This window comes from Zea mays, chromosome 5, assembly GCF_902167145.1.
Source record: "Zea mays cultivar B73 chromosome 5, Zm-B73-REFERENCE-NAM-5.0, whole genome shotgun sequence".
NCBI lineage: Eukaryota > Viridiplantae > Streptophyta > Magnoliopsida > Poales > Poaceae > Zea > Zea mays.
In genome coordinates, this window is record NC_050100.1 from 121,028,131 (window position 1) to 121,050,358 (window position 22,228).

At 43.9% G+C, this 22,228-nt stretch overlaps 1 protein-coding gene and 2 non-coding genes across 8 annotated transcripts; 2 read left to right on the forward strand and 1 right to left on the reverse strand.

Annotated features, from left to right (window-relative positions):
- Positions 1-6,963: 6,963 nt before the first annotated feature.
- LOC111589440 (small nucleolar RNA R11/Z151) lies at positions 6,964-7,063 on the forward strand. Its single transcript, XR_004849861.1, has one exon. It is a non-coding gene; the product is annotated as a small nucleolar RNA R11/Z151 (small nucleolar RNA).
- Positions 7,064-7,146: 83 nt separating this feature from the next.
- On the forward strand, positions 7,147-7,242 carry LOC111589441 (small nucleolar RNA Z152/R70/R12). The gene has a single exon (XR_004849863.1). It is a non-coding gene; the product is annotated as a small nucleolar RNA Z152/R70/R12 (small nucleolar RNA).
- A 552-nt stretch (positions 7,243-7,794) lies between these two features.
- Positions 7,795-10,915, reverse strand: LOC100382772 (putative calcium-dependent lipid-binding (CaLB domain) family protein). Of its 6 annotated transcripts, none has more exons than XM_008645797.4 (10): positions 10,736-10,915; positions 10,463-10,538; positions 10,310-10,389; positions 9,927-10,011; positions 9,545-9,620; positions 9,149-9,312; positions 8,838-8,955; positions 8,626-8,742; positions 8,446-8,541; positions 7,795-8,310 (listed from the first exon to the last, which is right to left on the reverse strand). In XM_008645797.4, the coding sequence occupies exons 3-10, from the start codon at positions 10,338-10,340 to the stop codon at positions 8,029-8,031; spliced, it is 969 nt and encodes a 322-aa protein (XP_008644019.1). In that variant the 5' UTR covers positions 10,341-10,389; positions 10,463-10,538; positions 10,736-10,915; the 3' UTR covers positions 7,795-8,028. The 6 variants fall into 6 exon arrangements, with proteins under 6 accessions (XP_008644019.1, XP_008644021.1, XP_008644020.1 ...); XM_008645799.4 differs by having other exon boundaries at positions 10,463-10,603; positions 10,736-10,913; XM_008645798.4 differs by having other exon boundaries at positions 10,463-10,617; positions 10,736-10,913.
- Between the last annotated feature and the right edge of the window lie 11,313 nt (positions 10,916-22,228).

Consider the following 22,228-nt stretch of genomic DNA (forward strand, 5'->3'; position numbering starts at 1 on the left):
CCACCACCAATTTCAAAAATTTGTAGTCTTTCAATTTGTATTAAAGAAGTATTTTTAAAGATATTCAAATTGGTATCTTATTTTTGATATAATTTCAAATTGGTATACCCTCTTCAAAATTAATATCTAAAACTCTCTTGAACACTAAGAGGAGGATTTTATTAAGGGGGAGTTTTGTTTAGTCAAAGGAAAAGCATTTGAAACAGGGGGAGAAAAATTTCAAATCTTGAAAATGCCTCCCAAAATCTTATTCATATACCTTTGACTATTTGCAAGAGATTTTGAAAAAAGAATTTCCAAAACATTGCAAAACAAAACAAGTGGTGCAAGCGTGGTCCAAAATTTTAAATAAGAAGAAAGCCATCCATGCATATCTAGTAGAAATAATTATTGGTTTCATTCCAAGCAACCTTTGCACTTACCTTATGCAAACTAGTTCAATTCTGCACTTTTATATTTGCTTTGGTTTGTGTTGGCATCAATCACCAAAAAGGGGGAGATTGAAAGGGAAACAGACTTACACCTTTTCCTATACGAATTTTGGTGGTTGAATTGCCCAACACAAATTAATTGGACTAACTAGTTTGCTCTAGATTATGAGTTCTACAGGTGCCAAAGGTTCAACACAAACCAATAAAAATCCAAGAAAGGGTTCAAATAAAAGGAACAAAAGACATCCCAAAGGCAGCCCTGGTCTGGCGCACCAGACTGTCTGGTGTACCAGGGAACCCAACTCCGAACTTGCCACCTTCGGGAATTCTAGGAGCCACTCCGCTATAATTCACCGGACTGTCCGGTGTAGCACCGAACTGTCCAATGTGCCAGCGGAGTAACGGCTACACAACGCCAACGGTCGTCTGCAGAGGAACGGTAAAAGTGAACAGTGCGCGCCTGCGCGCGCAGAAGTCAGAGCAGCGCCAGAAGGCGCACCGGACAGTGAATAGTGACTATCCGGTGCACCACCGGACTGTCCGGTGGCCCACATGCCAGAAGCTCCAACGGTCGGAACCCAACGACCTGGTGACGTGGCTGGCGCACCGGACAGTGTCCGGTGGCGCACCGGATTGTCCGGTGCGCCATACGACAGCAGCCTCCACCAATGGTCATTTTGGTGGTTGTGGCTATAAATACCCCCCAATCACCACACTTCAATGCATCCAAGTTTTCAGCCTTCAAACCTCATACAAGAGCTCTAGACTTCATTCAAAGACACAAACAAGAGATCAAATCCTCTCTCAAGTCCAAAGATCATTCCAATCAAATAGTGACTAGTGAGAGAGACAATTGTGTTCATTTGAGTTCTTGCGCTTGGATTGCTTTTCTTCTTCCTTCTTTCTTATTTCCGACTCAATTGTAATCAAGGCAAGAGACACCAATTGTGTGGTGGTCCTTGTGGGGACTTAGTGTCCCGTTTGATTGAGAAGAGAAGCTCACTCGGTCTAGGTGACCATTTGAGAGAGGGAAAGGGTTGAAAGAGACCCGGTCTTTGTGACCACCTCAACGGGGAGTAGGTTTGCAAGAACCGAACCTCGGTAAAACAAATCACCATGTCATCCGCTCTTATTCGCTTGTGATTTGTTTTCACCCTCTCTTTCGGACTCGATTATATTTCTAACGCTAACCCCGGCTTGTAGTTGTGCTTAAAGTTTATAAATTTCAGATTTGCCTATTCACCCCCCTCTAGGCGACTTTCATCTACCAATGGTTTGCTTAAGTGATTTCACTTAAGTGCTTTTGATATAATCTCATACCTTTGATTAATTGGGATATTTGGGATACACACCTATTAGTAAGACATGTGTTGTTAATAAAATATTGACCAACTAAAATGCTTACCGCTTATCCATAACCTACCTTGTTAACTTGCATTAATTTTCCCCCACTTGTTGAGTCCTGACCATAAGTGATCTCACCCTTGCTAATATTTTGATCAGAGGGTGATGACAAAGACTACACTGATGACATTGATGAGTTTTGAGTCAAACGATACGCCAGTCACCTTCCTGTGAAAGAGTGTCCATGTTATTTCCGTCGTACTTTGATTATTGAAAGGGAATTATGCTTACACCTAGTTCCTAAATAATTTTGGTGGTTGAATTGCCCAACACAAATAATTGGGCTAACTAGTTTGCTCTAGTGTATAAGATATATAGGTGTAAAAGGTTCACAACAAGCCAATTAAAAGAAGACCAAAGTTGGGTTCAAAATGGAGAGCTAAAGGCATCCCGAAAGGCTCCCTGGTCTGGCGCACCGGACTGTCCGGTGGCGCACCGGACAGTGTCCGGTGCACCAGGGGACTTCGCACAGAACTTCTCAGCCTCGGGAATTTTCAGAAGCCGGCGCGCTATAATTCACCAGACTGTCCGGTGTACACCGGACAGCGTCCGGTGCTCCAAGAGGACACGGCTCTGGAACTTGGCAGCCTCGGGAATCTGTAGCGGCTGCTCCGCTATAATTCACCGGACATATCCGGTGTACACCGGACTGTCCAGTGCAACTACGGGGCAACAGCTACTTCGCGCCAACGGTCGACTCTGACAGCGAACAGTGCGCAATAGTACACGCGGCAGAAGTCAGAGTAGAAGGACAGAGGGGCACCGGACTGTCCGGTGTGCACCGGACTGTCCGGTGCCACATGAGGACAAAGCCTCCAACGGTCGACCAGCTCCAACCCCAACGGATAGGATGACGTGGCTGGCGCACCGGACACTGTCCGGTGCGCCCATCGCCAGCAGCCTTCTCCAACGGCTACATTTTGGTTGGTGGCTATAAATACCACCCCAACCGGCCACTTCAAGGTGTGGGAGCCCAAGCAACATTCCAAGTCATCTAGTTGACATACTCAAGCCCTCCCAACCACTTATATTCATTGCTCCATCCTATACACAAGATTTAGACCACTACAACCAACACAAGTGCCACAAAAGAGAGAGCAAGCAATTGAGAGCTACTCAATTGAGTTTAGCCCTAGTGCCTTGTGAGATCCTTTGAGAGATAGTGTGTGCTTCATCTTTGTGTTCATTTGCGCGTGGAGTTTTGACTCCCATTCGAACTTCCTCCAAAGTTTTGGAGGCTTGTAAAAGCTAGCAAGAGACACCAAAGAGTGTGGTGGTCCTTGTGAGATCGAGAGTGATCCTTGAAAAGAAGAAGAGCTCGCCGATCCTTGTGTGATCGGTGGAGAGAGGGAAAGGGTTGAAAAAGACCCGTCCTTAAGTGGACTCCTCAACGGGGACTAGGCCTTCGAGGGTCGAACCTCGGTAAAACAAATCACACGTGTCCATTGTGTTTATTGCTTGTGATTTGTTCGTTTTTTTCCTCACTCTAAGTTTTTCCTTGCACTATTCTTTGCTAAACTTATTTGGTGTTGCCTTAAGTTAAATTCTCATTTAGTGAGGCAACACATTGCAAGAAAGAACTCGTTGCATTACTCTTCTTATCTAAGCCCTTGTGATTTATTCTCATAGACTTATTAGTAGTATTGATCTATCAATTCCGCATTATTTGCAATACTCTTTACAAGAAAGGACTTAGTTTTTATACTCCGATAATTGTATATCTTGTTCTAACCACTAATCTAGGGATCTAGTAGGGGGATAAAGTTTTAACTTTCAGGTTTCGCCTATCCACCCCCCCTCTAGGCGACTTTCAATTGGTATCGGAGCTAGGCACTTCATCTTGAGTCTAACAACTCGAAGTGATGGCTCGTAGAAGATCCCAAAAGAACAAGAGGACTCCTCCATCGAACGCAACTCAAAAGGAGGTAACTTTTGAAGTATTATTTGATGATTGTTCTAATTATGACTCATGGTCCTCTAGTGTGATAAATGCTTTTAGAACCATAGATCCACGATTAGAACAAATTATAGACAAGAGTATTTTTTCCTCTAATTTCAATGGAAAAATTAATTCCGAGGAGGATCAAAGATGTTATCAATTAAACTATCTAGCTTTTGACATCTTAACTAATTCTCTTAGTAAAGAAGATTATCGTGCCTTCATATCAAATTATGACGAATCAATCCATGATGCGCATGATATTTGGACTAGAATTAGAAGCAAATTTGATGAGTCCTATTATGATAGTCCATTTTGTGCTTCTACTTCCTTTGGTACTTGTGATACTAACCCTTGCAAGGAGGAAGAGGAAAATGAACGATGGAGACCAAACGATGAATCCACCTCTCCAAAAGGTTTGTCTTTCCATTTTGATTCCCACATGTGTTGTGTGGCTAATGAAAATGATAGCGGAAGCACAAATGAGGATGAGGAGGAAGAAAGGAGCTTTGTGCAACTCTACGCTCGCCTAAGCCAAGAAGATAAGGCGGTCATGCTCAAACTGCTAGAAAGAGCGAGAGAGCAAAGCGAAGCTCGTCAAAGGCTAGAAGATATTCTCTCCATTAAAATGCTACACTTTGACGAGTTGACTAAAGAACATGAGGAGCTAAAGTGCTCTCATGTTGATTTGGTCCAAAGGTATGAAACTATTTCAATTGAGCAAGATAATGCTTTACATTGTATCGCTCAATTAGTAAATAGGAATACCTTGCTTAAGGACCAAGTAGAAAAGCTAAAAATTGAAAATCTAGCTTTTCAACAAAAATATGATATGCTTCTATGTTCTCATGAAAATCTTAGAGATGATCATATCATATTAAACATTGCTCATGAGGTTGTAATAGAAAACTTAAAATCCCAACAACCTCACTCATGCACATGTATTCAAATAGAAACTATATTACCATGTGCTAATGCTTGTTGTCCGTCGACAAGCAAATCTTCCTTTGAGCTAGAATTTGCAGGAACAAATGATGATACCTATCAAAAGCTCAAAGAAGAAAATGAGAGGCTAAAGATGAGCTTGACACAACTTAAAGGGAAGTGCATTGCTCGACCTTCTCAAGATAACCGTGATCACATGGTGAAGAAGCTTGAGACGGGAACAACCGTGGCATGCACTACATCCCTTGAAGAGAATGTCAAGGACTTGAGGATTGCCAAGAGGAAGAAACAAAAGATGAAATTCAATACCTCCTCCAAAAGCCTCGCCTCCACAAAAGGTAACATCCAAGGTAATGATCAAGCCACACTTCACACTAAGATAAATAAGAAGTGCAGTGAATGCTTTGAAGAGGGACACTTGATTAGGTCATGTCCCTACATTAAAAATGGCTTGATTATTAACAAGGATGATAGACTTTGTTTTAAATGCCCGTACACTAGTGATGCGCCCGCATAGGCATGCAGAGACATAATCAAGATGATGGCCTGTGCAGACGAGGCTAATAGGTGCCAACACAATAGAGCTGTCAAGTCATCAATTAAGATACATATGTTTTCGATTGTGATAAATTTGAGATTAGTTAGGTTCGTTTTGAGATTGTAGTTGCTTGATTTAAGAGGGAAGGGGCGCTGGCGCAGGCACTTGTTGTGGCATCGTCGCCCGTCACACTGCATAAAGTTGTGAGGACGCGAGCAAGAACTCCTTGTTGTGCCACCATCCTGATAAGCCGCTCAGAACTTCTGGATGCTCATTGCAAAGATTTAGAACGCATTTGAACAACTATCCAATTTAAACAAGGTCTACCTATGTGATATATAGAAATCGTAGCAAAGCACAAACATCTAACTGTATATTTAAGACATTAGATCTTATTATTTCAGCACTTTTGGTAAACCCCTTTTCCTAACAGGTGGTTTACCGACAATGTCATAGGAAGAAGCCACAGGACATACACGTGGACCGTGGAGGCAGAGAGCTTGGATGTGAGGCGAGGGAAGTCAGAGGAAGGCAGGAAAAAACTATCTGAGCACACGAGGTGACACTTCTTTCTTCATAGCACGAGAAATGTTATGGAAGGACCGGTGCTCTTTTATAATGGCACACATAAAAAGAATCCGTTTGGAAGCACCACTAGTTTATGAAAAGAAAGTTGGATGTGTATTTAGGACACAATTTCTTAGAAAAATGTTTCTACCTTTTTCGATACACAGACAAGTTTATCCTTACCCTATTTTAAAAATAATTGATTCAATTATTCTATTTATTTTTCTTTGCTGCAAATTTTAAATATCGTTTGGACTCATATTTTCCCATTCAATTTTAAATAATAATTAAATAATAAAATCAGACAAATCTGACATTGAGGGGATCATATGCATAATCTAGGAATGGTGACAATCATTGCAATTTTCATTATTGAGTAAAATCTAGTTTCATCTAGACAATAACAGTGTCTTGATTTCTTAGAAACCGCGAGGCTGAAGCATAAACTAATCTATTTAGAATTACCATAATTTTTTAAATCAGTTTCTTAAAACTTATATGCTTCCAAACGGGTCCCAAATTACTTAGGCCTTGTTCGTTTGTGTCGGATTGGTGGGTCGGAACAATTCCTAACAAGATTGCTTTCTCTAATTTATATAAACTTTGATTAGCTAGAACGATTCCGGGTGCAATCCGATAGAAACGAACAAGGCCTTAGGAATTTCGAACTAGTCTTTGTACGCATTGGGATCCGTTTGGATTGATTTTCTGAATTATGGACTCAATAGATCTTTGTGTGCTCTCAAACATTCGTTGATTGAAATATTTTTGGGCTACTTAGCAAGTCTCTATTTGCGCTGGCTCGGCCCATTCCAACTGAAAAGTCATTCGAATGCCAACAAGCGGCCCGTCAACTGTTCCGAGATCGTTGCTTGCGCTGTGTGGAGGAAACCCTAGGGCCCGCCGCCTCCCACTCCCGTCCGCACCTTCTCTCTCCCTATATAACCTGACCTGCCGATGCTAAACTGACGTACCAACTTGAACCCTACCCTCCGCCGTCGTCGCCGCCTATGCCACTCTGCGCTTTATTTGCTCGGTTTTTCTTCGTCGTGCTAATCTCTTCTCCTGTTCATTAGTTTTGTGCTTCTGTGTCTTCTTTTGCCCCGCACCCTATCGTGTGAGGGATGGATTCGAGGTTTGGGCTCATGATGATTTGGATCCGAAAGGATCTTAGCGGATTTCGGTGAGGCGGATTCGTCCGCCGTTGATCGCTCTATGTTGTTACACACACTGAGGCCCTTTTGATACGTCCCTCGTATCGTTCCTTTTGGTATCCTCTCTTCGGATCCTACGTTTACGGTAAATTCGTTTGGTGCAGTGGCAATGCGATGATGATTCATATGGTTTTGGCAGTGGTTAGCCATTTGGTCACCGTGAGCCGTCAAACCAAAAAACGACTTCTCTTTCCACTGAGCATTGTGATTTTTGTGATCCTCTCCTGTTTCTCATTTTTCTGAAATGATTTGTGTTACCTTTATCGAGGTCCTAGTGCCGGATAATCTTCTGTCCTATTGATATCCAAGTGAATGGTGGAAGTTATACGGTGCAACAATTTCAAATTGTTATTACTATAAACATCTGACACCGAAATTGATACACGGTAAAGAAAACATGATGCAGTACAATTTTGTACACGGTAAAGAAAACATGATGCAGTACAATTTTGTACACGGTAAAGAAAGCATGATACAGTGGCAACACACCACGGAAAAACCGGAGCCTATGAGTTTCTGGCGTGGAAAAAAATCACACCATTTTCTGGTGGCAAAAACATGATACAGTGCCAACACCACGGAAAAACCGGAGCCATGTGATCTAGTTTTTTGAACTGCCAAGACCCTTGCCACAGATAATGCACACCATTTACTGTGGCAAAAAATTTTACCCGCAAGATAGCAAAACAAACCCACAATTCTATTTTGCGTCGTTTTGCATGTAATGGACATTGATATCAACAAATCGAGAGGACATTGATTGTTATAAACTGCATGGTGAACCTTGAATTTAGATTAGAAAAAAAGGAGTTTCTTGTGAATCATCTCTCAAATTTTAGTATCCACAACACACCTTTTAGCGATTCAGATCTTTATTTTGAAGAGAGCCCTTGCCAATTACCAAAATATAACAATTTCTCTTGGCAACAAAAGCAAAACAAATTCTTTGTATCCCACACCCATTATAAAGGTGGCAACTTGAGCAGATTTCTACACGTTAAGCGGCATCCACTCCATCTCCAACTCCAGCTCGCCGGACTCGGTGTGCTGCAGCTTCAGTGCCATCCCTTGCTTCACCTTGCCACCAGAGACCACCACGGCGCTGTCCCTGACGAGAGCGTTATCCTCGGACTTGAGCCACCGGCCGATCTGAATGTCGCCCAGCAGCTCCGGGTCGCCAAATGCTGCGGCAGCGTTGATCATTGTCTGCAGGTCGATCTCGGCCTCACCCATGAGGTCGTCCTTGGACACCATGTCATGATCGAACACTTGCTGCTTTCATTGTTGCGTGAGTGAAAGAACGGATCAAAGGGTTTGTTCAAGTTGGCATAATTATTGGGACCCTCAAAATTTAGATGGCATTATCTGTTACTGTATGTGATATATAGTAATGGTGTAGTTCATTACCAGCTTCAGAGGTCCATATTGCTGGGGAACAGAGAGCTTCAGTTCTTCATTCCAGACAGGATTCAGGTTGCCATTGATTACTGAAGTTTGTGCTTTCTGCAATCAACAAGAGGGCGCTGTAATTTGATAACAAAGTATATGTTTATTTTGTTGTGATTCTAACAAAACGACCAAAATTACCTGTTGCCCAAGTGTCAGGACGACATAAGGGTCACTGCTTGACATATCCCTGATGGCTAGGTTGGTGCCTCCAATCACCTTGACATTCAATATTCCAATGAACTCGATCATGCCGACCTGCAAAAACGAAAAAAAAGAATCACTACACCCAAATACCGGGCAACAAATTAGTGACCATACATATAGTAAATGTTCAATTTGGGCAGCCATACTTGACTCTTGGAACCATCAGAATGAGAAGCATTTCCGGCATGTTTTCCAGAGTCACTAGGCTGATGAGAAACAATGCGCAAGCTTGGCTTCAGAAATTCCTGCAGCTCATATTTAGACCTGAAACAATGGAAATACATACTTCGGTAGCTGACAACTTATGACAGGGAGAATATGGATCACGCGCTTCAATAAAAATGCCTTCTGCAGATCAAGCTTGGAAAGAAAACAAGTAGACACCAATCTTCAAAGAACTTGGCAAAATTTCTTGTGTCCATTGGGAAAAAAAAATCGTTTCCAGATAACCACAAACCTGATGAATTTTTCTCGCTCTTCCTGGGTAGAATCTGAATGTGGCTTCTGGTAGCCCTCTGGTATAAAAGCCTCATATATTGCGTTTGCCTGAGAATTCCCACCAACTTCTATCATGGAGTCAACTTCACTGTCAGACCACTTGTCCAGTGTCACTGACAGAACCTGTGTCAGATAAACATTAGGTTCATTATATGTATTAAGGACGATATTACCATGGAGTAATACTGCAGACTAACAAACAATTGCATTTTGCATGTTGTATTGCTACCTGCAAAGATGGTATCATTGCTAGCAGACAGTAATAAACTCTAAAAACAAACAAAAAAAGGAAAGAAAAATAGAAAGAAAGAAACATGTAAGGTAATTTCTGGTTTTAGTGTGTGACTACAAAAACCTTTGAAATATGTGTACCGAGACTTCTATGGACGCCAGAACATTTTACGCAAATGAATACCCCAATATTAGCTGATCTGCAAAGATAAACCTCAGTTATTTGTGTTTCTCCAGCCACAAAAGTTTGAAGCAAAGGCCTATGCATAGTATACAGACCTGGTTATGTTAAAAAGAAAAGAATGGGGAACCAAACAGAGGATTTTCCAAATTATATTGCAAGGTTATGCATGATTTATTATTGCTCTACATGTTCTACTCATATGTCTTCCACAAATGCATTGCCAGCTGCCAGGGCTGATATCCAAATGGGAGAAAAGACAGAAAGTTCAAGCAAACTGAAATTGAGCACATGGTGACCTATTCATGCTCACACAAATACTTACGCCCATTTGGGATCAGATGCACCACAGTCAGCACAAATGTGGTTTTCACTCTTTTGCAACAACTCCTTCAGTTTCGCCATCTTAGCTGGAAGGCAAAGGTGAATGTGAGTTCATAATATAAGCGAAGCTGCTGTGACCTTAATACATAATATAAGTATACTTGATAGAGAAAACTAGTGGCTGTACCATAAATGTAGCAAAAAGTGTCAAAAATTGGAAAGCCTTCAGGGAAAAAATTGCACTTGTGTTTTCGGCAGATCGTGTGTGCATTATCACGAACATATATGTATTTGCTCAAGGTTGCTACAGAATATTCCAGTGCGAGCACCAGGAATTTGTGCCATGCCACTCCGAGGTGGTCACAGAAAGCCATTTACGCATACCTGAGGTCGCAGTGTCACCATGCCCACTCATCTTGGGTGCAAGAAAGCTCGGCCGCAAATGCGTCAAATCGTACTCAATCCTGCCAAATGGATGTTGAGCACGAAAAAAACGTGAATAAAAGAAGCATGTAAATTCCAAAGTTTGAAGAATACCGTTGGGATTACTGAAAGCGGAGAGTACTTGCTTCCAAATTCCTAGCCAACGTGGCCACGCAATGCGTAGATTTTACTGTGAATTGGGACCAAGCGCAGGTGGCAGCCCAATTACTCAGAGAAGAATCGCGAATCGCAAGTCTACACAGCGCCAACTACCCCATGCGATTCAGCATCGGAGAAATCAGGAGCCCAAACGAACGCGATTGATGGGGACGAATGCGCCACAGATCAGGGGTACCCAAATGATGAAAGAAGTGTATAATTGCTTACCGAGAGAGAGCGACTGCCGGATCAGCTCCGACTCCTTTGCCCCTTCCTACGCGATGGGTTCAGGATGCAGCTCTGAGAGCCCGAGATCTTCCTCCGCTCCCTCCGTTCACCTCCCCTTCCCTCCCCTCTGATCACTAGAACTAGAACAGGTGGTCCACGTGGCCTGGTCGGCTGTTCACACGTGCCACAGGAGGCTGACGGTCTGGCCCATGTGCAGGGTTTTTTTATTATTCTCGGGGCAAATTGCAAACTTGCAAGACTACCATTTTCCTGCGAAAACGGACAAAAAATCCGGTTTCATATACGATATTCTGTTTTTATCCATACGTTTTCGTATTTGTGGAAAAAAAAACGATAACGAAACGGGATGTTATCTTATGTATATGTAATTTCGTGGTTTATGATTAAAGAATGTTGATGAAAAAAGTATTGCCTTTGCGCAACATGTTGATCTTTAAAAACATATGTTTTTTTTTGCTAACTTTTAAACTTGTGAAGTTGTTATTTATAGTGTCCTAAACTCTTAATATTGGAGTTTGTTGAGTGATTGCATAATATTGTATATTTCGGACAAAGTTTTCGGTTACTATCCGTTTTTGTTATATATCCATTCGTTTTAATCCGTTTTTGTGTAATCATATATTGCACAACCGTTTTCGTTTCTGGCACCGCTCCCGCTTCCGCTCCCGTTTTCAATAAAAAATATGGTAACATAAATATGAGTGGAGTTTTTCCGATCGTTTTGGTTCAATTCATCCCTAATTGTGACGTTCATGCCCCATCCCACCCCAAAACTTTTCTTTAAACACTGGCGCTAAGAAATCCGAAAGAATTCGGATGTTTGCCACATGACGTAACACCGACATTGGCACTTTGTCAGTAAGTTTATTGCAATTTGATTTTGTGTCTTTGATGCGCGATGACGTGGTTATATAGAGTTTAAGGTCCCTCGCGATGTAACATGAATTCTAAAAGGTTGTATCTGGAGATGCCATTGAGGTCCCGATTTAGAATTAATCTATTAAAAGATAGGAATATAAACGAGTAAACAAGGACATAGAAACATTTTTCATCCCCGTTTTCTATGGGTATTAGTTAAGCTTGCACGTGACGATGTTTTCGTGTAATAGTTAATGATATAAATAAATAATTACTTTGTCAAGAGATCTCTTATTTTACACATATATTCATTTTAATGTACACATAATAATTTTTACATCTAATCTAACAATGTATATAAGTAACAATATTTTACATTAATAACAAAAAACACACGTTCTAATTTTAATTGAAGTGAGGATGAGGATCCCGTCGGCCTCGCGAGGTCGATGATGGAGAATAAAATGTCTCCCACAAGCGTCCATTGAGATCCCCGCTGAGAAATTTCATCCGGGAACGAGAATGAGAAGCTATTCCCCAACAGGGAATTTTACGTTGCCATGCCTAGTTGTATCCAACCCTAATATAACACCCTGAATTTAGGGGTATAAAATTTTTTCTTCAATATCTACCAAATTCAGATGTTACCTCTTGTCTCTCTCTAGACTTCTCCTCCCTTTTTATTAGAATGAGGGATTAACTATTTATTTAATATAGCAAAATCTATGTGAGTCATGAAATGTTGCATCGCGCTGAGCCTAAATTATTTTTTTTGTTTGATGCACATGTTTGAATTATTTGAATTGAACTGGGTTTGAATTTGATTTGAAATCCATAGAGAAAATTAAAAAGAAAAGCATTTGGAAACTTCTAGGAAAATAGGAAAACCGTCTTTGGCCCGTTAAGACCAGCTCCGCCCAGCTGCCCCCCCCCCCGCTCCGCCTGACAGGTGGGTCCCACCAGTCAGCATCAGCCGCGCTCGCACACTCTCTTTCTCTCTCCCTGCCCGGTGGGGCCGACTGTAACACCCTGAATTTGGGGTATAAAATTTCTTTTCTAAAATCCACCAAATTCAGGTGTTACTCTCTCATTTCCTTACTTTCCTTCTTTTTTTTCTAAATAATGAAGAGTTATTTTATTATATATATAAGTTTTAGCGTAGTAAAATAGAATCCTAGAGAAGCTTCGATTGTTGCATTCATGCCATTGCATAGTGTTTGAGTGCAAATTATTATCGTAACAGGTTAAAATATATCGAGGATATTCCCAAGAGTTGTTGGAATCCTCGGAACGTTTCCTCGGGTATTAAATATGAAATTGATTTTTTTTCTAATATTATTTAAATAACTAAAATTTAGCATTTGCGAAAAACTATAAAATTCTGGAAACTCGATAATATATGTATATATTTTCCTCTCATCGAGTCCGTTCTAGATCTCATATCCTTTTCGCGGGATCGTTAAAACATCTCTCCTCGCAAACGTCGTGCTACTCGTGTCTACCCCGTCGTCTATCCTTGGCGTCTACCCTCGGTATGTTACCCTGTCTAATCCTATGTCTATCCTCCATCTAGCTTCGCTTTCGTCTACCGTTGGTACTCCCAGTCGTCGCTTCACACAATTACTCCATCCTTTTTAGTCATCACTTGACAACCGCCTCTCTCGTCTAGTCATGTCGTGATCCGCAGCGAAATTGGCAACCACCTCTCGTGCCCTATTTTTATATATAGGTACCCCTGCCATTGCCTAATCGCTTGTCACTTCGTCCTCAGATCCAAATCAGGTAGCAGCGGTTATTGGTCATCGCGTACGCAGGTGAGTCTCTCGTCCCTCCCTTTGACGTCCTCTCCCCTTTAGCGTGCTGTGTCGTAGGCCCCTGGCCGCGGTCCTCTCGCCCCTCCTCTTCTCCATTGCGCGCAGCGGCCCGGCAGCCCGATGTCCTAGGGCGTGGCGGCCAGTCCCGGCCAGCCCGCCCAGGCCTCAGCGCCCAGAGCGGCCAGCAGCCCCACGCAGCGCCTAGCCCTGGCCGTGGCCAGCCCCCATCACACCGGCTCCCCCTCTTCCCATGGCCGTGCTGCTTCCTTCCCCCTCCCCTTGCTGTTAATTCTATGGAGAAAGATGGATAAAGGAAGAAGAACCCTGCATGTTTAGGGTTTAGGGTATGTTCGTGCGATTGGAAATGAGAGAAGAAAAGTGTCGTGCACATCAGAGAGAAAGAAAAAAAATTCTGCCCACGATCTAGCCTCACATCAGATTTTCTGTGGCTTGCTTCTTTAGTCCTCCGTGGTATCTCTTGACCAGTCAGTTTGTGCCACATCGCTCGATTCATTAAACCTTCATATCTTTCACGTTAGATGTCCGATTTAATTCATTCGAGTTGCGTTAGCTTCATTATAACTCTGTCCACGTGTTGTTAATATTGTTTCATTATGCCATATGTTTTAAATAAATTATTAAATGGTTGTTTGGACAACGTTTATTAAATTAGCGTTCCAATTAAATCTAATTTATAGTTTTCAATTTGCGTTTTTATAAATATCGGTTAATGTGATTAATGTCAACTCGAATGTTTTTTAATTAATACTTGTTTAGTATAAACACGACACCTATTTAGTTTTTCTCGCCTGTCGCGCGTGCTGTTCCACACGTGGTAGCATGCTGGTTCGCGCTGGTCACGCACACTATTTTCGTGCGTCGTCAGAATAGGTGTACATTTGGGCCGAACCTGATGGGCCGGCCTGAAGCACGAAAAAAATCACGGCCCAGACATGGCACGACCCAAAATATTTTAGTGTCGGGTCGGGTTTGGGCCGAGGTCGCGGCCCATGGGCGGGCACGAGCACAGCCTGTTTAAGACAGACACGAAATGACCCATATAGAGGCACAAAAGGGCCATATATTTATTAAAACCACACTTCATTTCACACTTTCTTGTACTTGATAAAGAACACAAATCTAGAGATAATGCTAGTTAGATATTTTTTGTAGCTTTGAATTAGAGTATGTGATGTAATTTTACTTTTGTGATGAACATTAGATAATAAACTGAACTTACAAACTTTGTATATAGCTGATTATACTACTTTTCCTTCTAACAAAATGATTTGTAAACGAGGTAGTCATTACATAGCTCTGGTAACTTTAATACAAATATTAAGTTTACTTTTGTTCAAATTTATTTGTCTTATCTTTTATTATTAAATTTATTTTGAATTTAAGGCTCTGATGTGAATTCCAGACCCTAATGTGAATTTTGGGCCAGAAATTGAATTTTGGGCTTTTATAATTTCGGGCCGCCCGAAATGAGCCTAACATGTTTAAGCAATTACGTGCTGGGTCGTGGGCCGAGGGCTAGGCCCGCGGGCCGGCCCGGCTTGGCCCAAAATTCCAACGAGCGGGGCCAACCCGAAATTCAAACAATACGGGCCTTTTCAAGCTTGGGCCGGGCCGGGCCGGGCAGCCTAAATGTACACCTATAGTCGTCAGCATGCTATGTCGCGCGTGTCCGCATGTCGTTCGCACGCTGTCATGCTGTTTCGCGCATCGTAAACTCGCCTCGTTTAGAATCTCTCGCGCTAATTATATTATTTATTTATTTGATAACTGTTAATGTAGAAGATTTAATCAAAACTAAATAGCAGTTATAATTTATTTTTGATAGTGTCGAATTAAATGTCCTGACTATTACTTGCGTAGCGTAGCTTCGACCATCGCGTTTCTTATCCCCGCGTAACCGTAGAAGCGCTCTCTATTTTTATATTGCTCGTTTTGATAATATTTTATCTTGTATGGTGTAATGTTCTTATGCAAGTATATGTTTGCTTGTGCCTATTTGTATTCGTTGCGCGTCGCGAATAGATTGCGATCTGTTCTGAGCTTCGAGGAATCGACGATCAAGATTTGGTGAACCACTCGTCCCGAGATCAAGTTCTTCGAGTCCTACGAAGTTGAAGACCCTGAGCATCTGTTTGGTGAAGGAAAGTGTCCTCTGACCCATTATGTCCCATTTACTTTATAATTCACGTCCCACATACCATGAACAACCTAAGGATTGACTAGTATTCTATTTTCCTGTCCTTGTTTACCCTTTGGGAGTTGGTTACTATGATTAGTATTATGTTATTGCTTTACCTTAATCAAAGAACATGATGAGAACATTTATGATACGATGATGCTATCTTTTATTATGATGATGAACTTATGATACTTTAGGGGACTCAGGCTATTTCCTGATTACCTCTCTGTAAGGACCTGTTCGTTGAGAGACCACCCGGGAAAACAGTGCAACCATGAGGGTGGTATGGGACGCCTTTGGCCAAGTAATTAGGGAAGTCTTATGTTGGGTGTTGGTTTTGGTCATTGGGGACGGAGGCATCTGTTATGGCTCCTATATTCTCGCTCAGGGATCTAGGAACGTGCATCGTCCCACGGCTTTTCCTGAAGGTGGAGGTATAGGTTTTGGTACGTCAGATGATCTCTATGGCAATGGTGGCATATGTTATGGCTCTTATAATCTCGCTCAGGGATCTAGGTACGGGCATCGCCCCACGACTTTTTCGGTTTTTTCCTGAGGGCGGAGGTATAGGTTTTGGTACGTCAGATGGTCGCGATGCAATGGTCGTTTCCAACATTCGCATAGTGAGGACCCTAGGGAAAAGCCACGTAGTGAGACCCTGCCAGTTCACCTTGGAAGTGATCAATGGGGAGTCGCGATCCTCGGGCAGAAAGGGAATCACGACTCATGGGTAAAGTATGCAACCTCTGCAGAGTGTTATGAAACTGATATATCAGCCGTGCTCACAGTTATGGGCGGCCTTGGGATCCTATTTGATTAGAGATACAGATGGTTCGAGATGCTATGGTTCTATTTATGGTTTTGGCTCGATGATGATAATGATGTTCCTCGACGAGGAAATGATTCACGGGTTGGTTATTGCTAAACTTGGCTCCCACTAATAATAAATATTTGACCAACTAAAAGAAACTGCTTTGATCTTAACTCCACATAAAGCTAGTCCACTTCAGCCAAACGGGACATTTATTGAGAACGTTGATGTGTACTCACCCTTGCTTTCACAAAACACGAGGTTGCCTTTGGTGCAATCTATGCTTAGGTAAAGAAGAAGAAGGCGTCGAGGCGGATCTCCAGGAGTTCCAGGATGTCGATGAGTTCGAGGATTAGGCTAGCGACCTCCCCCAGTCAGCTGCCTGTGCTGGGTTAATTTACGTTGGCTACGTTTCGATTCTGTGTACTTTGATTTATATTATGTAAATGACTATAGTCTTTAATATTATTACTTACTCTTTATTGTTATTCGAAGCATTGTGCTATGATGAGTCATTTATATAATAGCCGTGTACGTGAATTTCTGATCCTGGCACGTATATGGTTCGCATTCGATTTACCTTCCAAAAACCGGGTGTGACACCGGCGTGTCGGCGCAACTGCCTTTCCCCGGTGCACGCCCTCCTCTCTTTACACGTGGATCCCGCCTGCCAGTCGTGCCTGCGCCCCGACTCACGTCATGTTCGCGGTCACTGTCCGGTGGGCCCCGCCTGTCAGTAGCCCACCCCGCGTCTCGGCCCGAACCGCTGCCCCGTGCGGAGCGCTCGCCCACGACGCCCCGGACCCACCTGTCAGCCTCTCTCTCCCCCCATGACGTCCACTCGCCATGGCCGGCCTCAGAGCATAAAACCCCCTCCCCACTCCCTTCCCCGCGTGCTCCCGCCTCTACTAACCACCCTCGGTCTCGTCCATGCCTTGGCCGTTGTCATCGCACACTGACCGTCGACATTCGCGCCGCCGGAGTTCCGCGCCTTCGTGCTCGCCGACGCCACCCGCGGTGAGCCCAATACTCCCTCCTTTCTTCCTCCATTCGTTGTGGTCATGTTGCCTAGTAACTCCGCCGTGGTGGCCACAGCTCGCGCAACCCAGAGAAAGCCCCCCCGCCATCGGGCATGGCCGGCCATGCGCCCGGCTCAGGGTTGAAGATGATTCTGACAGCCGTGGCCCACCCGACAACCTCACTTACTCCCTCCCCTCTTTTCTCTCGCGTGGTCACTGGCCCGTGGGCCCTAGTTCCGCACGTCATACTGTGCACTGTGTCGAAGCCCTTCCCCTCGCTCTGTGCCGCTGACTGGCGGGCCTCATCTGTCAGCGCGCATCCGCTTCCGCGCTCGTGTCTGCCCCGCGCCGCTGACCAACGGGCCCGACCTCGCTGTGACCCCGCTCGTCAGAGGCCAGCGCTCTGGCGCTCCTTCGCGAACTCCCCTGCTGTGCCCGCGCTACTGGCCCATGGGACCCGCTTGTCAGGCATCCACGCCCTCGCGCCCACGAGTCTGTCCGCTGGATCTAATCATGTCCGTTGTTCGGAGATCGGACGGCTGGCAGAACCCCGTACCCCTTCGCGTGGTAGTTTTGTTAAAAGGACCCTCGACTTTCTGAAAATCAACCCATCGTCCCTAGGTTTCGCACGCAGGCCCCTGACCTTTTAATTTATCGTAGAATTAGACCTAGTTTTGTATTTTGAATTCCAAAACTTGTTTATTTCATATCTTTTTCATATGAACTCCAAATTGAGTGATTCAAATTGCAAAATGTTCATAAGATTATTCTCCATCTGTTGTAATTATAATCATTCACTGTCTGCATGTGTTAATTTTAAGTCTAGACTATATGTTAGTTTAAGTGATGGCTTATTTATTAATAGGAAAAATAAAAAGGAAAATTATATACTTTGTGAGGTTAATATCATGTAATATATGAACCTTGAAAGGGAAATGGACTTAATCATTTCCTATAATCGATTTTGGTGGTTGACGTCCAACACAAACCACATGGACTAACTAGTTTGTCTAGATATCATTTATCTCAGGTGTATAAGGTTCAACACAAACCAAGAAAGAAATTCAGTTGGGGACACAGTCAAAATTGGGAGCAAGACATGAGTGTGTGCTGTCTTTGGCGCACCAGACAGTGTCCGGTGCACCAGACCAGACAGCCCACGAACAGGCCACTCTCCGGAATGTCTTGGGCACCCTCCGCTATAATTCACCAGACTGTCCGGTGTGCACCGGACTGTCCGGTGAGTCAGCGGAGTAACGACTCCCTGCGCACCAACGGTCGACTGCAAAAGTGTAAAGTGGCAAACGGTGCTGCGCAGAAGTCAGAGCGCAGAAGTCAGAGGTCACTGGACCGTCCGGTGTGGCACCGGACTGTCCGGTGCAGCAAAAAGACAAAGGGCACCAATGGTCAACAGCTCCAAACCCTAACGGGCACGCTGACGTGGCGCGCACCGGACAATGAACAATGACTGACTGGTGCACCACCGGACTGTCCGGTGCGCCCATTGCGAGCAGAAATAGCCAACGGCTAGGAAGTGGTTGGGGGCTATAAATACCCCCAATCACCTCATTCAAAGGAATCCAAGCATTCTGAACTTTCCATTCAATACAAGAGCAAAGCCAACCACTCAAAGACACATTCAAAGCATTCAATCCACTCCAAGTTTCCAAAATCAACTCTAGTGCTTAGAAACTTGAGAGAGGATCATTTGTGTTCATTTGCGCTCTTGTTGCTTGGATTTCCTTCTCTCCTTCCCATTCTTATTCTTAAGTGCTTTGTAAAGCTAGCAAGAGACACCTAAGTGTGTGGTGGTCCTTGTGGGGTCTTAGTGACCCGATTGATTAAGGAGAAGGCTCAATCGGTCTAAGTGACTGTTTGAGAGAGGGAAAGGATTGAAATAGATCCGGCCTTTGTGGCCTCCTCAACGGGGACTAGGTTCGTTGGAACAGAACCTCGGTAAAACAAATCACTACATCCACTTGTGTTGATTTCCATTTAATTTGTTTTTCCCTCTTTCCTCTCTCTAAAGTTTCCTTGCTAATATTGATTTGAGTTTGCTCCCAAACGTCATCCGCATTATTTGAGCAACTCATAGCAAGAAAAACTATCTTCCTCCTCAGATTTAATTCTAACGCTAACCCCGACCTTAGTGTGTGTTTAAGTTTATTAATTTCAGGTTTCGCCTATTCACCCCCTTTTAGGCGACTTTCAATTGCTATCAGAGCCAGTGCTTCATTAAGAGTCTTACCAACTCGAAGTGATGTCTGGAGATCACGCCAAGAGGGAGATCGTGACCGACGATAAGCCCACAGGCTCGGGGAAGACTCCATCAAGGGAGTCCGGCAACAAGTATAAGGAAGAATCCTCTTCCTCCATCAAGTCACATCGGAGGGGTGACAAGAAGAAGAAAATGAAGAAGGTGGTCCACTACGAGATCGACTCTTCGACACCCTCCACATCCGGCACCAAGTCATCCACTACTTCTAAGCGCCATGAGCGCAAGAAGTATAGTAAGATGCCCCTACGCTATCCCTGTATTTCCAAGCGTGCTTCTCTACTTTCCATTCCCTTAGGTAAACCACCATATTTTGATGGTGAAGATTATTGTATGTGGAGTGATAAAACGAGGCATCATCTAACCTCACTCCACGAAAGCATATGGGACATTGTTGAGTTTGGAGTGCAGGCACCATAGGTGGGGGATGAGGACTATGACTTGGACGAGGTCACCCAAATTAGGCACTTTAACTCCCAAGCAACTTCTATACTCCTCGCCTCTTTATGTCGAGAGGAGTATAATAAGGTGCAAGGGTTAAAGAATGCCAAAGAGATTTGGGACGTCCTCAAAACGGCGCATGAAGGGGACGAGGTGACCAAAAGCACCAAGCGAGAGACGATCGAGGGAGAGCTCGGTCGATTCGTCCTCAACAAAGGAGAAGAGCCGCAAGCCATGTACAATCGGCTCAAAACGATGGTCAATCAAGTGCGCAACCTCGGGAGCACCAAATGGGATGACCATGAAATGGTCAAGGTTATTCTAAGATCCCTTGTTTTTTGCAACCCTACTCAAGTTCAATTAATTCGTGGGGATCCTAGATATAAACAAATGTCTCACGAGGAGGTGATTGGCAAGTTTGTGAGCTTTGAACTTATGATCAAAGACTCCGAACACATTGTCAACTTGGGAGCAAGGCGCCACCTCTACACTCAAGGTGCAACCCATTGCATTCAAAGCAACAAAAGAAAAGAAGGAGGAGTCTACACTAAGTAGGCTTCCAATCGACGCCTCCAAGCTCGACAAAGAGGAGATGGCCCTCATCATTAAGAGCTTTCACCAAATCCTCAAGCAAAGGAGGGGGAAGGGCTACAAGCCCCGCTCCAAAAGGGTGTGCTACCGGTGTGGTAAGTCTGGTCACTTTATAGCTAAATGTCCATATTCTAGTGAAAGTGACAGAGACGAAGAAAAGAAGGGGAAGAAGAAAATGGAGAAGAAGAAGTACTACAAGAAGAAGGGCGGCGAGGTGCACATGGGGCGGGAATGGGACTCCGACGAGAGCTCTACCGACTTCTCCTCCGATGAGGACGCCGCCAACATCGCCATCAACAAGGGACTTCTCTTCCCCAACGTCAGCCACAAGTGTCTCATGGCTAATTGTCACACCCGGTTTTTAGAAGGTAAACCGAATGCGAACCATGTACGTGCCAGGATCAGTTATTCACGTACACAGCAGTTACATAACATGGACATCATCACACAGTGCTCAAATAGTATTAAAAGGGGAAATAATAGTCGATTACATCATACGTCTGAGACGTCCATATAGTTCTTACAATAAATCAAAGTGCGAAAACGAAACGTAGATAACACGGCCTTCACAGGCAGCCGACTGGGGGTTGCCGCTAACCCACACCTAGAACTCGTCGTAGTCTTGGAACTCCTGGAAGTCTCCTTCCACAGCTTCATCTTCTCCTGAGCAGTGGTTGCAATGCTGACAACCTGGGGGGGGGTTTGGTGTGTAGAGCAAGGGTGAGTACACATCAACATACTCAGCAAGTATCCTGTTTGGCTGTAGTGGACTAGCTTTATGTGGGGATAAGTCAAGCAGTTGCTTTTAGTTGGTCAGGTTATTACTTACTAGTAGAAAGCCAGGTTTTAACATTAACCCAAGTTATTAACCCAATGTATCCTTTCCAAACGGAAAGAATACCACTTACCAATACCATAATCATAACCAGAACCATCAATCTCATTGCCACCTGTACCAAAATATCTCTGATCAAGTATCACTAATCTCTGGAGCTCCCTTGGCCGCTCATAACCGTGAGCACGGCTGATATATCAGTTTCATAACACTCTGCAGAGGTTGTGCACTTTACCCACAAGCCGTGATTCCCTCTTGCCTCGGGCCGATCAAACCCTTAAACACTACCAAGGTGAATAGGCAGGGTTTCACTACGTAGCCTTTACAAAGATTCCCCGGGGCTGTAGCCACCCGTTAGGTTTCCTAAATGCACCGCACTCCTCCCCAAGGGGCGAACCCAAACTTGGCAGAGCGAGCCGCATACACCGAGCCCCATTGACGGCACGACGGCTAAGTGAACTACATCCCGGATCCTCTAATTATTCAGCTAAGGGCACCCCATTCCACCCTCATGGTTGCACTGTTTTCCCGGGCGGTCATCCATAGAACAGGTCCTTACGGAGAGGCACTCGAGAAACCGCTCGAGTCCCCTTGAAAACCACAAGTATGATCATAAAGAAGAACGGGA

Excerpts from the sequence above, each read along its gene's own strand:
- LOC100382772 (XM_008645797.4), bottom strand. The coding sequence starts at position 10,340 with ATGAGTGGGCATGGTGACACTGCGACCTCAG. Across the intron at positions 9,621-9,926 it reads GCATCTGATCCCAAATGGGC|ATCAGCTAATATTGGGGTAT; the intron begins GTAAGTATTTGT and ends TTATCTTTGCAG. Across the intron at positions 8,542-8,625 it reads TCCTGACACTTGGGCAACAG|AAAGCACAAACTTCAGTAAT; the intron begins GTAATTTTGGTC and ends TGTTGATTGCAG.